Here is a 16,363-nt window from a genome sequence, read left to right as displayed (position 1 = left end):
AGATGACCGTTCAGCATTTCGATCAATCCAAGCATAGTACAGGAGGCTGCAAATGATGCTAAAGACATCATCAGGATGTTGTGGTTTCTGCACAAAGTGAGACAAATCTAAAATATTTTTTTTAAAGATTAACAGCTTAAAACGGGGGCACGGTGGCGCAGTGGGTTGGACCGGGTCCTGCTCTCCAGTGGGTCTGGGGTTCGAGTCCCCCTTGGGGTGCCTTGTGACGGACTGGCGTCCCATCCTGGGTGTGTCCCCTCCCCCTCCAGCCTTACGCCCTGAGTTGCCGGGTTAGGCTCCGGTTCCCCGTGACCCCATATGGGACAAGCGGTTCTGAAAGTGTGTGTGTGAAATAACAGCTTAAAATGAATTTGTTAGGTTAGGACAGATTGGTTAGGGGTGCAGCCATTCCTTTGATGATGTCTTCAAGCAGAGTGCTGTAAAGGCTCAAACTTTTACTTCATGTCAGAAAAGGAGAAATTAAAGTCAAACCTGAGCGGTGTTGTCAGGTCTGCCTGACTTCACTTTAGCACAGTTCCAGGGGCCAGCTTGATGAAGGTGATCTCACCACAAGGCATTGTTAGCTTTTGTTAGCTTACCAGATAAGCCAAGTAATGCAGTTCCCAGTACAACTGTGCAGAATCTAGCTCTGGACTGTTGTACTCTATGGGGGTGTTGCGCAGCTGTCTCTGTCGCTCCCTCTGCCAGTCCCTCGCTGTTCCGCTGGATGCCTAACCCTGGCCTGGCCAGGCATTCCTGCAGAGACAAGGAATCAAGGAATCATGGTGAGTCATGGCACAGATATTTCAGCTGTTGGCATTCTTGCATCAATAAACCAGAAGAAAGGTGAAAAAAAATGGTAAACTTTCCGCTGCCTTTTTTTCGATGGGTGGCAATCAACAATCTGGCGTTGTAAGGGTTTCCTTTCCGATAGGTTTGATTGTTGTTTTATAATTATTTTCTTTTTATCAGACATTTCGTGGAAAAGAGCTGAAAGCAATTCATCATCAGAGTACAGTCTGTTGGCAGAACACTGGCATACCTTTGCCATATTTCTCCAGAGTAGCAATAATGGTCTCATACTTGTGCAAGGCTGCTATTGGACTGCTTACAGAACATGGAGACTGGAATGAATGGAAGATGTTGGAGCGGATTTGACACCAGGAGGTGGACAGAATCAGAAAGGAGGATACTGGACCTGATGGCGGGGGTGGTCAGATGGAGTACGATTGATTTTCAGCAGCTGTCCACATGTGAATTCAGGCCATAAAATCATAAGACGAGAGCACAATTGCTCATTTTTCCACTTGCAAAAACCTTTTAGTCTTTAAATAAATCCACAAATTTTTCTAATGTCGTTGACCAGGTCTTTTGTACACTGTCATTTTACACAGAAAATGGTAGAAGAATAGCAGAATAAGTATTTATCAAATTCTGCCAGTAAACAAGACGTTTCCAGGGCTCACTACAGTGCAGCTCAGCGCAATGTCATCTCTGGTTCCTCTTGGATTTTCCATGTTGTGGTATTTATGGTTGCAGGTTATAATGTACAACAAACGGCCTTTACAGAATCCGAGCGTCTAACTTGTTTTACGGCTTTTAATGGCCTGTAAAGCTTGACAATTGGTGGAGCTGATATAAAAACAGGCGCTGAAAGTAGAGCTAGACCTGTATATTCCCCACCTCTTGGTTAATAACTGTGTGGCAACATGAAAAAAGCATACACTATCTAGATGTCACAGCCTTCCTTCAACCTTTGTCTCCTTTCCTCCCTCCCCCATTGGATGTCATTAGGGTCACTACAATCAATACTGCTGCAAGATTTCACATTTGTCCTGAAGCTCACAGTTCAATGTTATTCCTTTTTGAAATCCTACAAGGACCCACCCCGATGTCTTTCAAGATAAGTCGTCCATGCCATGATGCTGTTGCAGACTCAAGCTTTTGCAAATGGTTTGAAATCTTCAGATGGAATAGTCGGGACTTTATCTTGGTTTAGACTGATATTCTCCATATTTGGTAAAACGATAAGGGCATTAGTCCAGCTTCCGCAAGCACTAGTGAGTCATTATAGTGGTAACTGAAGATACTATTGAGTGGCACCAGGAATACGGAGGTGGGGAGAAGAGATGAGGGCACAGTCAGATGTGTGTCTGGGCCATGGTGGGCGGGGGGGCAGTACCTTCTGGCAAATACGTTTCAGGGTTACTGAGCATTAGCCGGTGGAAATAATGACCTCTATCAGCCACAACAGAAAAGACAAGGAAGTGAGGCGGAAAAGGACCGCAGGCCCCATGTATGGCTCTGGTTTCTTTCGGTGGAGGAGGGGTGTGCTGTCTTGCTGTCTTCTCATTGGAAATGGAGTATTTCTATCAGGGAGGGGCAGATTGAAATAAGTTGTTACGTTTAAAAAAAACTGCATTTGCTGTTACAAACTTCAGCTTTTGTTCCTGTTAGGTGTTTCTTCTCTTTGAAGAAATGTCAGCGATGACTATTGGGAGCTCTGTTAGTGTTTCCTTACTGCCACTGTTTATGATGAGGAAAGAAAGACATTTCTCCAGGGTAGGAGATATGCACGCAGCACTGAGGTCTGGGAGATGTGAGAGCATTACTACTCTGGTTCCCACGCCCGGCCCTCTCTGTCTCGAGCACCAGATCAGCGCCCCTTCACACTCGCTCACGTCGGTGGGGTTTCGGCAGCGTTGGCCCCGTCCGGGAATTCCATGGCACTTTGTCACTTTCACACTCAGCGCCCAGATATCCCATGCAATAAGGGGAAGGGTGATGGGGCACCTCTGGCGCATCGAATCTGGGATTATGAAATGATAATGCAGGGAAGAGGCAAGGGCTGAAAAATTGTCTTAAGCTACTGGAGTTGAGAAAGGAAGTCTTGCTGAAAACACATGTGCTTGTTTCTGTGGCTCTGTGTGCCAGATATGGTTTAAACTAGGAATCTGTGATAGAAACATTTCCAAATCAGGTTGTTATGATGAGTCTGAGATAAAATGAGCTATTGGCGAAGCTTCATATTTAATTACGAAATTCCCTGATGTTTTTTAATGGAGCACACTAACCAACTGGAAAAGGAGAAAACCAGGAGAAAAAGTCCAAAAGTTGCATCAGCAATGGTTTAAATGTATAATTATAATAAGTATTTATATATGTATATAATAAAGGAGAGAGTGCCATGTTGTGTGGTATTAACTATTTAATTTTATAATTAAACTCTTTATGGGGCAGCATGATTTCGCAGCAGGTAACATGCGAGCCTCACAGTACCTGGACAACCATGGTTGGGTATAGGTTGAGTCCCCATCCAATATCTGTGGCATGTTTTGTCTATGTTTGAGTGGGTTTCCCTGGGTGGTCTGGTTTTTATTCACAGTCCAGACATGTGTTTCAGGTGAACTGGTGACAGTAAATTGCCTGATGTGTTTGTTTGTACGTGCGTGATTACCTTGCAATGGATGAGTTCCAGTCACGGTGCACTGTGCCTCACACCATATGATTCAGGAAAAAGCTCTGTTCTGCCATGATCCTGCCTTGGGATGAGCTTGTACGTATTTAGTGAATTTAATTATATTTCCACATTATAATATTTACATTATTGATTTCTTCCTTTGGTTTCCCTACAATTAAATACACACACACACACACACACACACACACACACACACACACACACACACACATTTTCAGAACCGCTTGTCCCATACAGGGTCACGGGGAACCGGAGCCCAACCCGGCAACTCAGGGCGTAAGGCTGGAGGGGGAGGGGACACACCCAGGACAGGACGCCAGTCCATCGCAAAGCACCCCAAGCGGGACTTGAACCCCAGACCCACCAGAGAGCAGGACCTGGTCCAACCCGCTGCGCCACCGCAACCCCCCTTGAAGAAAACAATTCTGACAAAAAAAAGATTTATAAAACAAATGATCAAGATTTAATACCTATAAGAGAGACACCATCTTCAAATAAGTCCTAATGAAAACATAGATATTCATGTGCAATTTTCTGTCTGTCTGGCCACTAATCAAACTTCAGCTCTCATCGTGAGAAGTGGTACAGAAGATGGGATGGAAGAAGTATCCCAGGGACATTATACAATATTCAGCAGAGGCAGATGGAGTGTGTGAGGGACTTAAAGTGTGAGCCTGTGAAATTCAACAGCTGTACTGGCAGTCTAGGGGTTGAGGATCCAGTGGTAGAAGTCTGAGTATGATAGCTGGGTAAAGAAGGCATCTAGCTTTCTTCCAGCAGTCCCCCCATCTCGCCTACATTTCCCACCCCCAGATCATTTACTTACTCCCCAGCAAGCACATAAAGTGAAGCCAATGTGAAGCTACCACAGCTGCTGTTGGCCTGTAAACAGAGCAGCTTGTAAAACCATAGGCTGCTCAAGTCACAGGAATACCTATAGAAAGTACCATGCGCCACCACCTGTGGACAGTGCTTTGGGGTAAAATCGCATGTATCCTATCTGCTAGAGACCACCGGGTGACATTAACAGATGCTGGAGTATTTTTCATTGCTGCATTCTCGCTGGACCACCTCTGGTCGCTCCCATGCTGGGGCTGTTAGGCTTTGATAGAGAGACGCAAAAAGAAAATGAGCACGAAAGTTTCCATCCCCTCAGATGATAATGACAGCTCTGAGAGTGGCTGTTCTGCTTTGCGTTCGTCCTCTTGATGTCTGCTCTTTTTCTTTCCTTTGGTCCTGTACCACCACCTCCAGACAGACAGACAGACAGATGCAGACACAGACACACACACACAGACGCACATACACACACTTCTGCCACTGTGCTCAGGTTGAGACTGTCGGTTGGAATGTGGCTCAATGATGGGTTTTTAAATAGCTCCAGTAACCGTCCAGCCCAAATAAGGCTCGTGCCACTGGTGGGACCCAAAATATCAACCGCCACGGCCCTGAAAATAAAGATTTTCACCGTCTGCCAAAAATAATTGGAGGGAGAGGTCGGGGCTGAAAGTTACTTGTGACACCTATCAAGATGCACTTTCTTCCTTTTTTTCAGACCTTTGGGATACTGCCCTCAGATCTAGAGAATCAGTTTGACCTTGTCCTTTCTGTTTTACTGGCCCAGTAGCAGCAGGATGTTGCTTGCAATGGGAAATCTGGAGCAATCTGTCCCTTTCTTGCAGGATCCTGGTGGGAGCGCCACGAGCACGCGGTCTGGGTGCCTTGCAGGGTAGCCGTCCTGGTGCTCTGTACCGTTGTCCAATCACAGCCGAGGAGTACGACTGTGAGCGAGTGGACATTGATGGGGAAGGTGAGGGACGGAGAGCAGTTACTGTGGACTGTGTGTGAATACGTGCGCAATTCGTGAATGAACTTGTGTGTTTTCCCTTTTGTCAATGACAAAACCGTGCCTATCGTGACTTCACGTGGACCTGAGGGACAACGTCAAACCTAGTGCTCTCATTGGGTTTGTGCTAAATATGGAGTGTGACCATTCCACTGTGTGATCATTACCTGTCTTGTGTCACTCATTTCCTGTCAATGATACACAAATGTGCTCGTGGTTTCCATAGTAAGGCCTGACCGTGAGAGCAAGGACAACCAGTGGCTGGGTGTCACCGTTAGGAGTCAGGGGATTGGTGGAAAAGTCGTGGTGAGTATTTTCAGTGCAAAAAACCTAGAAAGAAAACTAAAGTCAGAGTTCCCAAAACATGTTGGAAGCCAGGAATCAGCCAAAGTAGATGCCCACCTGCACTGAATCCTGAATATCTTAATACTATATTTGTGTATGTATAACCCTCTTTTTATATAGTGCTATGTATGGTTATAAACATGTATATGAAGTTATCTGGCTGTTTTTTCATCTTTGTGGATCAGCAAAGAGACATTATTGCATATGTCCTACCCTCATCTACCCCTCAGACCTGCGCCCATTTGTACGAGCTCCGCCAGCGTGTGAACCAGTCGTCCGAGACTCGGGACCCCATTGGGCGCTGCTACGTGCTGAGCGAGGACCTGACAGAGCGTGACGACCTGGACGGGGGCGAGTGGAAGTTCTGCGAGGGGAGGCCGCAGAGCCATGAGCAGTTTGGTTTCTGCCAGCAAGGCCTGGCTGTCAGCTTCACGCCCGACAAGAACTTTATCCTCTTTGGTGCTCCAGGCACCTACAACTGGAAAGGTGAGGCAGGGAGCAGGGACCCAAGGTCCTCCTTGCATTTCAAGACTTTGTTTTTTTTTTTCTTTTAAACTCTTTGACTCAATTTGATCTGTTATTTGTTCATTGTAACTGCTTGTGTCAGGAGAGAAAAATGCATTTGGTTCCACTAGGAGAGAGTACAGGGATGGCAGAGATGTACCTCTCGGCTGCTGATTGCCTCAGTAAAACCAATCGGATGTCTGCGAGTTAGAGGCAGTCAGTGACTGCTGCATCCCTGCTATGCACTCCTCCCTAATGCCAGCTATCTTGCAGAATAAAAACAAATAAAATGTCATGCTATTCCCCCCGGCGCGGTTGCGTCGGACCCAAGCGCGGGGCACAGGAAGCTTGGTCAAGGGGGGGTTCAGTAGACATTGTCAGGGAACAGGCAAAGGGTCACCGATGTACAGACAGAATCCAAAGGGGCAAATCCAAGAACCGTAATCCAAGAAACAGGCGAGTGATCAGGCAAACCAGTGAGTCGGAGATGAGGAGCAGGGCGAGGAGCGTGGAGCAGGGCGAGGAACGAGGATCGAGGAGCAAGACTAGGAGCGCAAGTGATCAATAAGGCTGAACAAGGTTCCGCAGCCCCTTTTTAAGCTTGTGCTTGCTAATTCGAAGCAGGTGTTCCCTGTTGTGCAGCCATGGGGGGCGTGACATAAAAAAAGAGCCGTTGCCAGGGATGTAACATATACAGTAGGAATATACAGACAGTAGGATTTCAAACTTGAAAACAAACACAAAGACAAAATATTTCTCCGGAAAAAATTGTGTTTTATCTATTAATTAAAGTGATTATCACTGGAGGGGTGTAAACACAGGTTGAACAGGCTGAAACATGCAAACTCCATATACCATGAGCAGGACTTGAACTCTTCATGCGACAAGAAGTTTAGGAGCTGTGAAGCACTGGTTTTACCTACTGTACCCCTCTCTTCAATATACTATAATGACAGATGTATGAAAGAGAACACAACAAAGGGCAGCTGGTACCACAATGGTTTAAGTTGTGGCCTTGAAACAGGAAGGTCCCAGGATCATATCCCATAAACTATTGTAGTACCCTTAAGTAAGTCGCCTAAATTGATGCAGTTAATAACTCAAAGTTTCTCCATATACAAACCAAACATGGTAAGTCACTTTTGCAGAACAGCATCAGCCAAATAAGTACATTTAAATTATTACTCCAAGTCCAGTTTATACTTCAGGTGAAAGAGTTAGTTGTAACTTCTTCCAGAACCAGGTAAGTACACACACTTTTTCTTGTTTATGCTGGTGTAACCTTGTATATTTGAACCTCCGTAAGATGAAGAACTTACATGTAAATGAATAAATGCTAATGCATGTTTGTACACTGGCTCCGCAAGTTATGAAATGTCATGTTTCAAAATTTTTAGGATACAAACTTTTTTCAGTTGGTTTATTTATTTCCAAACTGCATTTTCTTCACTCTTCTGTATTCTAAAATTTCTACTTCTATAGAGGCAAATACAACCTATGCTTAGCGACCAAGTCAATAGGTGGTAGTAAAGTGCAAAAACACAGAATAGAAGTATCAGTGTCATGTGTGGTGTGTTGACTGGTGGTGATTCTATTTGTACCACTAAGAAGAGGTGTATTGTTACCATGGGGAACAAAGTGGAGATAATTAAGGCAAAAGTGAAAAGATGATTTTGAACATGGCACATGCTTCGGGGATGAATTGTTAAAAGATCTGTACTGATTATGAGTATTTGTAGCTCTGTTGAATCAACCATTCACCAGCAGTGTAGATTAAAAGAGTGATTTCTAAATATTTATTTTAGCTATATGCAGGGTTTTTAGGGAACGTAAACCAAGGAATAATTGAGGGAAGTCCCTAGAGTATTCTCTCATATAACAAGCACTCATAACAGACTTTTCATGAGAATTTGAATTTTCATGACAACATGTAATTTGTACCCTGAAACTTGCATAATGACTCATCAAGTTTCAAGAAACTGCTTAGTAGAAGTAGCACAAATTTCAATTCAAAATGTGAGCTTTTTAGTGTTGTCAAACACCACACAAAGCAAGCAGACCTTTCTTATGCATCTCAGCTACCTCATAGATGGCTCATAACCTGATCTTTCTTTACTTTTATCATAGTTTAAACCATCTATCATAATAAGCAATGAAGCAACAAAAAAAATTCAAGAAAGTGTTATAAGATGTGGAAACACAATCTGCAAAGGAAATCTTTACTTATCAGCTTAAAACTTGAAGTTAGAAATCATTTGTTTCAAACCCATGTCTAAACCAAAAGCACTGGAGCTGTGAGGCACCTGCTGCACCACCAAGAACAGAACAGGATAAAGCAGTAAAACAGAGAAAATAACGGTAAGGGAAATGATGAGAAGGAAGGAGAAAGAAGATAGAAAAGTGAGTGTGCAAATGGGTTATGGATAGGTAGCTATGAACATGTGGGTCTTAACCCTGGTTTTAAAGGACATAAGTGTAGTTCCCATATTATGAACTTAATTTTCTCTATTTTTCAAGAATAAAGTAGGAATTTTGCATGTTCAGTGAAAATAATGGTATAATCTTTTCTGGCTCAGGAACATATTTAAATGAATTCAGGCTTTCTTTCTTTTACAAGACTTCCTTTTGAGGAGCTTTCAAGGAAAGACTTATACTTTGTATGCAAGGAAAACCTCTTCTATTAAGTTTTTATGAAGTGTGAGTGAAAAGAGACTTTGGAGTGCCAGTTATGTTCATAAGTTGTTGAGCCATTGTACATGGAAAGTGTTTATCTGTGTGTCAGGTACATATGTATGTGTTTGTGTGTGTGTTTCTGTGCCTCTTACCCTTATACATTCCAGGAGAGTTGCGCGTGCAGCTCCTCAATCAGTCCCTCCTTGATTTGGGCTTCTACGATGATGGGCCATACGAAGTAGCTGATGAGAAACAACAGGATGCACGGCTAATCCCAGTTCCCTTCCACAGCTACCTGGGTATGGGGGGCCTGCTCAGTGCTGCTGGAGCACTGGAGAGAGGCCTGGGGAAGTGTGAGACCTGCTGCAGCTGGGCCCAGAACTGTCCCAGTCCCTGTCTCCCCCATGTTTCTTAAGCCTCAGTCAGGCATCATTTATACACACCCGTATTTGTATACCCCAGTGATGGTTTTAGAAGACATTCCCATTCTAAATTTATTTAACTTTTGTTTCAGCTAAGTTCTAAGTTATAAAGATATCTGGTTTTGGCAAAAAGATTTTGTAATTAATTACAGTCACAGTAGGAACTTAGTGCGAGCTACAGTAAATAAGTCTTGATGTACCCACAGATATCTACATTCTCCATGGACGGTATTTTGGGCTCAGTCTGAATTGCACTTCTCATCCTTCTGCATGTTACCTGAGGTCAGCGATGCTGGCTTCCGCAGTGCCACAAACACAATGCAGTCTTTTTCACCTGCACCTTCCTCTCTCTCTCCCTGTCTATGCCCCTCACTCTCACCCCCTCACCTGCCCTTTTTGCCTCTGCACTTGGGGCCGCAGGGCTATTGTTCATGGCTAGTCCCGTGGAGGACGCACTGGTGTACAAAACCCTGGAGCCGTTATACCGCCCCACCACCTTTGAGGACGTAGCTCAGAATAGCTACTTAGGTTTGTAGGCGTAAGAAACCGTTGTTTGACTGGATTCTCGTGTGTAGTGGTAGAGTAACCCCTCCCATCCCTCCAAACCTCAGTTCCCTGCTCCTTGTGTGCAATCTAGCCAATGTGTAGAAACTGTGTAGATTTTGTGTAGAATAACAGTAAGACTCCAAAACAACTCCTCCTCAACAGAGAGCAACTGCTACTGCTGCACAGGAAGTGTTACACATGCTGTTCCAGGATTATCCAGAGATATCAGTCATTAATATGGCTAATGTTCCTCCAGATCAAGGTCTCTTATCAATATAAGCTTGGAAAGCGCCATCATTAGGCGCAGTCTCCACAGGGTGCGGTGGTTCTGAGCAGCAGTTTGCTCTAGTTGTGGAGCGGTTGGGGGTCTGTGCGCACTTTGGTGGGTAGAGCTGTACTCTGTGTTGGTGTCGGTCCAGTCAGACCTCTGTCTGCATGCCTGTGTTGGGGTCTCTGTGGAGCTGTTCAGGGATTCAGTGGCAGTGGATTGTAGAAGATGGATGAAGTTCTCACAGTGGTAGACATCCAGGGCCAGGAGGACTGACTATAAAATAAATCACAGCAGTTCTCTCAAGTAACCAGTTCTTTGTGTGTTACTGAATTAGGAGTAATTTACACTGTTTGAAATGGAAAGTTGTATTATGGGAAAAGAATATTACTGAAGGTAAATGGTTTAAATAAATAATGAAGTGTAGCATTACCCTCATTTAGATAACCACATTGGAAAATGAACAGGATAGGGAGTTTCAAATGTTAGAATTTTGCAGCTGTAGGATAAAATGAGAATAATAGATGAAAATGTAACAATTGTACAATATTTTGAATTTTTATTTGTCTATTGTGTATTAGCCAATGTATCCTATTTGACAGCAGTTCTCAATTAGCAAAAGATCAGTGAGTTGTGCAGGATGATCAATAGTTTCCTTCATGTACTCCTTCACAAGCCATGAATGCCATTTTGACATTACTGCACTGTCCACACAACCCCCTAAACACTATAGGCAGTGCAACTTGTATGTTGTCATCACTGCTCCAAAGTCATGCAACAAAAACATACACACATACACAAAAACTGTTAAATAGAAAAGAACTAAACCTTGCGATTTTTTTAGTCCTATACTGGACTGATTTCATCTATATATATATATATATATATAAGGCGTCAATGCATAGGCGTTGGGAAAGTACTGCAATATGCCATACTCAGTTCAGCTGGGGACAGCTGGTAGCATAGTGGTTAGGCGTACTGCTTTTAGACCCAAAGGTCATGAGATTGAATCCCACCTCTAGCTGTAGTACCCTTGAGCAAGTTACTGAATTGCTTTATTAAAATTGCCCAGCTGTATAAATGTGTAAATAACTGTAAGTAGCTTAATACTCTAGCTCACTTTGGAGAAAAGCATCAACTAAATGTAAATGATAAACCATTACTGCCAATTTGATCACCACTAAAGCAGCTTTCTACCCTTAATGATAAGGGAATTAAATCAAACATCTACTGTGTAACTTTTTTGCTCTTAACAAAAGCATGTCAGATGAAATTCAGTTCAGATTTTCAACAAACCTGGTTTTAAATGTTTCATTTATGTAATGTAACAAATATTTCATTCACCACTTGGATGGGAATTGCACAAGTTACAGTTCAGCTGTCAAGAGAGGTGCTCAGTTTTAGTTGTAAATGTGCTCTCGCCTCTTCGTGACCACGATCCAGGCTTTTATATCAGAATGGTCCTGAAGATTTTTCATCTGGTATGTTTCTTTCCATAGCTTTTCTTTAGTTTTCTTGGGGTTTCACTCCACACCTGCCACCCTGAAACTGCTCGGTCCTTGTGTGTCTACCTGTTTGTCAGTGTGTGGCATCTGCATGTTGGTCCCAAGCCATCATTAACCCTCTCCCTCTTTGCGGCCTCTGTGTGACCTTGCCCATACTGCATGCTCTACCATTTATCAGACGCTCTCTCATTTACCTGCTTTCTCACCTTCGATGAAAAGGTGGAATTTAAATATTGATGAGTAGTGAAAAGATCAATGAAATCCTGCCATGACAATCAGACCAAATCACCCCCTCTCACACACTTCTGCACGTATGTGCTGGCCCCAGGTCTGCTGCACACATCATCTCAGTCTGAAATAAAAGAGATCTGTCTCAACATCAGCCACATGCTGTACAAATATGTTAAAAATAAAAGGTCATGGCTGCATTTGAAGGCAATGGGATCATGTGCACTGCCTTTAATTTTCATTGTACTGCCATCTAGTGTAGAGTGATCTGGAATGCAGTACCCGATGTGTTCGGACGCCTCCAAATTGGACCTCTATTGCATGATTTTAGTAGGTTATATAACCTATTAAGCCATAAAAAGAGTTCGGATGTAGTCCAGGTTACAGGGACTTTCATAAGCACAGAATGAACATTACGTGAAAGCACTTTGTCCATGTAACACACCAGTCCGACTTTCACTGTGAGTAAAGCAGCAGCTAAGAAATTCATTTGAAGTAAACAGCTCTCATCACAGGATACTATCCGCTATCCTACTTTCCACACTTCCAAAAAGTATAATTATTCTACGTATCATGATTATGTTTTTTCTATCAGCAAAACTTAAGCACGCTCAAGAAATACACATAATCAGGCATAAAAATAAAGGCAGTGACAGGACTCATTCGTACCCGTGGTCAGTGGTGACACATCCTCTTCCCGTGTGCCGGTGCAGGATTCTCTGTTGATTCCGCTAAGGACGTGCTGAGTCGAGGGCACCTGACCTTCGTGGCGGGAGCGCCACGTGCCAACCATACGGGCGCAGTGGTGCTGCTGCGAAAGGACAACGTGTACCGGCTCGTACCCCAGCACATCCTGTGGGGGGAGGAGCTGGCCTCCTCCTTCGGCTACTCGGTGGCCACGGCGGACCTCAACAATGATGGGTAAGACCTCCAGGTACATGTGCACTTTCACAGATTTCAAAAGTCAGTAATGAAACAAAGACAATGAAGATATTATTTCTTTCTCTCATTTTCTTAATAAACTAATCTGTTTCATATAGGTTTTATTACAAAGAAAGCTGTTTGCATTTAATACCAGCGCTGTGTATCTGTGCAATGTCAACTGGACTCTCCCCTCCTTCTCTCAGGTGGACAGATATAATTGTTGGGGCCCCCAACTTTTTTGACCGCAAGGCGGAGATTGGAGGGGCGGTGTATGTGTACCTGAACCCAGCGAGCCACTGGCACCAGGCGCGGCCCATCCGGCTGAACGGAACGCATGACTCCATGTTCGGCCTAGCTGTCACCAGCGTGGGGGACCTGGACCAAGACGGCTATGGGGGTGAGTGTGAGGTGAAGGACAGAGTCACCTTATTAAAAGCACATTTACCGATCTGCAACATATACCATTGTCTCAGTTGAAGTTTGATCGTAGAGACAGAATACGTCAGTTAGAGTTGGAGAAACTATTTTTTGTAGAATTCCTATGTGAAAAAATAAAGCAAGGAAACTTACACGTTGAGCTGAACCCGTCACATTCAGCGCATATGAGCTGCGAGAAGGTTACTGTTCATTGTTCCTGTTCTTCTTGTAGACATTGCGGTGGGAGCTCCATTCGATGGAGACGGTAAGGTCTTCATCTACCGCGGTTCATCCTCGGGCATTGACACCAAGACTTCCCAGGTGAGTCTGGGATAACAACTGTAGATTTACTTGGGTTTTGTGTGTATTTACAGGGTTAACACAGTTTATATTCCTCAACATTATGTTTTTTTTTTAAATCACTTTCTTTATCCAGGTTCTGGATGGGGTCGGGGTGGGGGTGAAACACTTTGGCTATTCTATTTCTGGTGGTCTGGACATAGATGGGAACTCATACCCTGACTTGGCAGTGGGTTCCCTTGATGACCAGGTTGTGTTGTACAGGTAAGATGAATATATCTTCAGTGAGCATCTATGCAGTTTCAATCTGGTTTTTCTTTCAAAGAATGCTAACAAGAAGCATCCTATCCCTGGTCTTTCTAACCACAGATCTCGCCCCGTCATCCATCTCAGACGGGACATCAGTATTGAACCCCAAAACATTGACTTGGAGAACCGTAACTGTAAAGGTCGTGATGGAGTGTGGTAGGTTGTGGCCTGCTGTGCCATGGCTGCACTCTTATAGATAAGTTATAAAAGACCTGAAATCCTCTCTGTTACTTATCAGTCCAACTTCTCATCTTCTTGCTGATGTTTGCAAAAGTAAAAGAAATCGTTCTCAACGGTCACATTGTGACCATTACTTCTCTTTTGCTCTTTTGCAGCGTGGAGGTGAAGGCATGTTTCACCTATACTGCTCGTCCGACATCATACTCACCCTACATCAGTGAGTACGACAGGTTCCTCTTCCAGTGGATAGTCTTTGTCTGCTGCCTCATCTGTGTCATTCTTCATGTCTGACACTGTTATTCTCCTCATCTGCTCCATTATTCAAGAGGAAACAGCTGGATCATGATTTTTCTCAAATTTACCATTGATACCATGATTTTACTAAACTTACTTCTCTGCTGATACTGCAATTAGTTTCACATTTAGTTGACACTTTCTTCCAAAAACAACTTACACTGTCAAGCTACTTACAATTATTTACTCATTGTTACATCCGAGTAACTTTTACTGGCACAATTTCGGGTAAGCACGTTGCTCAAGGCTACTACAGCTGGAGGTGGGATTCAAACCTCCAACCTTTGGGTCCAAAGGGAGCAGCTGCAACCACTGCACTACCTCCTGTCCTGCATGATTTATGTTGAAACCTTGTGTTGGTTACTTAAAATAAATAAACTTTTTATGAAGATTATAATATTGCATGAAGGTGTACCTCCATTTGAGCAGAGCTATTTTTATCCGATTTTGTACGGGTTGCATTTCCTATGACTTCGCTCTGCTCCCAATCTCCCTGACAGCCCTGGAAGTGCGCTTTGAGGCCGACACGGAGCGCAGGAAGCTAAACTTGCCCCACCGCATCAGCTTCTTGGGTCGCACCGCATCGGAGCTGGAGTACCAGCGCTCTGAGGAGGTGGAGCTTCGTGGCCAGAGCCAACCGGCGTGCAAGGTGGCGACCTTTCAGCTACAGGTAGGGGGCAGCAGAGTGCCAAAGTCGCTCCCATGCGACTGTGTATATGGTTTGTTGCAGCACACATTTTTAAGTTTTAGTACAGAAATATAAGATCATATGTTGACCAGCGTACACATGATTTCATTGCTTTGCATTTTTATAACTCGATGCAACGCTAGGAGAATCTCCGTGACAAGCTGCGCCCCATTTCCCTGGCAATAACACACAGCATCAAACGAGCCCGCCACCTCGGACACGTCGCTCCCAAACACCTGGGGCCGCTGTCTCCCGTGCTGAGCGCTTCCATTTCCAGCACTCTGCACACAGAGGTGCGTGAAGCCACCGATAGGTTGCTTTATTGCTTTTTTGCCTTATTAAAAACGCTTTCTGAGAAGTGTTTGTACCCACACGCGTACTCGTCCTTTGCGTGCAGGTGAACTTCTTGCGGGAGGGATGTGGGGATGACAGGATCTGTCAAAGCAACCTGCAGCTGAGCTATCGCTTTGGCACCCGTCCTGTAAACTCTGACCTTTTCACCCCTTTGCCCATGTGAGTGCAGTACACGGGTACTTAGTACCGATATACATGCTTTGTCAAATATAAATCTCAAAACGTCAGCTCACTTGAAGTCAAAACTCCACCTTTGACACATTTCTGTGTGTTTCTTGCTTCCGTGTTTCTATGTCTGGATATAGAGATGAAGATGGAGTACCGGTCTTTTCGCTGTCCGACCAGCGGTCAATAGCATTGGAGGTTTTGGTCACCAACATGCCCTCTGACCCCCAGCGACCACACGAGGATGGAGATGATGCCCATGCAGCGCAGCTCCTGGTGACCCTTCCTGACACGCTGTCCTACTCTGGTTTCAGAGGTCAACAGGTACTCGCGTGTCCGAGCTGTATAAGAACACACACGTGTATGCGAGATCGCGCTCACACTGGTTGGAAACATTACACATTTCGAGCAGATTTTTGATGGTGTAATCTGGCCAATCACCGTAGGTGGTGTGCCAGACCAACCAAAACGGCTCTCAGGCTGAATGTGAGCTGGGAAATCCGCTGAAGAGAGACTCCAAGGTAAGCACAGCACATCTCCTGCAGGCGGCATGAGTCTGTTCGCTCGCCCAGTGTTTCACACCACAGTTCAGATAGCGATAGTGAAAGAGACCACAAGATTTCAGCTCCCTTTCAATCCTCAGCGGGAGATTTCCGATGCTTTGCATTCGCGTTCTAAGTCACACCTTATAATATAGCAGTTATCTACATTATGGTGAAATTATCACACACACACACATTTTCAGAACCGCTTGTCCCATACGGGGTCACAGGGAACCGGAGCCTACCCGGCAACACAGGGCGTAAGGCCGGAGGGGGAGGGGACACACCCAGGACGGGACGCCAGTCCGTCGCAAGGCACCCCAAGCGGGACTCGAACCCCAGACCCACCGGAGAGCAGGACTGTGGTCCAAC

The 16,363-nt window shown here is 44.6% G+C and overlaps 1 protein-coding gene across 1 annotated transcript in view; it reads left to right on the top strand.

Annotated features, from left to right (window-relative positions):
- The window catches only part of LOC108928434 (integrin alpha-7), a 29,775-nt gene that overhangs the window by 6,397 nt on the left and 7,015 nt on the right, over nt 1-16,363 (top strand). The window contains exons 2-17 of the mRNA XM_029249552.1: nt 5,164-5,291; nt 5,554-5,633; nt 5,903-6,158; nt 9,017-9,148; nt 9,692-9,799; nt 12,532-12,739; nt 12,946-13,139; nt 13,392-13,480; nt 13,596-13,723; nt 13,829-13,924; nt 14,104-14,165; nt 14,743-14,912; nt 15,074-15,223; nt 15,328-15,443; nt 15,590-15,773; nt 15,896-15,970. Of these exons, the coding sequence (XP_029105385.1) occupies nt 5,164-5,291; nt 5,554-5,633; nt 5,903-6,158; nt 9,017-9,148; nt 9,692-9,799; nt 12,532-12,739; nt 12,946-13,139; nt 13,392-13,480; nt 13,596-13,723; nt 13,829-13,924; nt 14,104-14,165; nt 14,743-14,912; nt 15,074-15,223; nt 15,328-15,443; nt 15,590-15,773; nt 15,896-15,970 (2,176 nt within the window). The remainder of the gene's footprint in view (nt 1-5,163; nt 5,292-5,553; nt 5,634-5,902; nt 6,159-9,016; nt 9,149-9,691; nt 9,800-12,531; nt 12,740-12,945; nt 13,140-13,391; nt 13,481-13,595; nt 13,724-13,828; nt 13,925-14,103; nt 14,166-14,742; nt 14,913-15,073; nt 15,224-15,327; nt 15,444-15,589; nt 15,774-15,895; nt 15,971-16,363) is intronic.

The sequence above is a fragment of the Scleropages formosus genome, unplaced genomic scaffold, assembly GCF_900964775.1.
Source record: "Scleropages formosus unplaced genomic scaffold, fSclFor1.1, whole genome shotgun sequence".
Taxonomy (NCBI): Eukaryota; Metazoa; Chordata; class Actinopteri; order Osteoglossiformes; family Osteoglossidae; genus Scleropages; species Scleropages formosus.
Note: the sequence above shows the minus strand (reverse complement) of the source record. Positions and strands in the feature narration are given on the sequence as shown.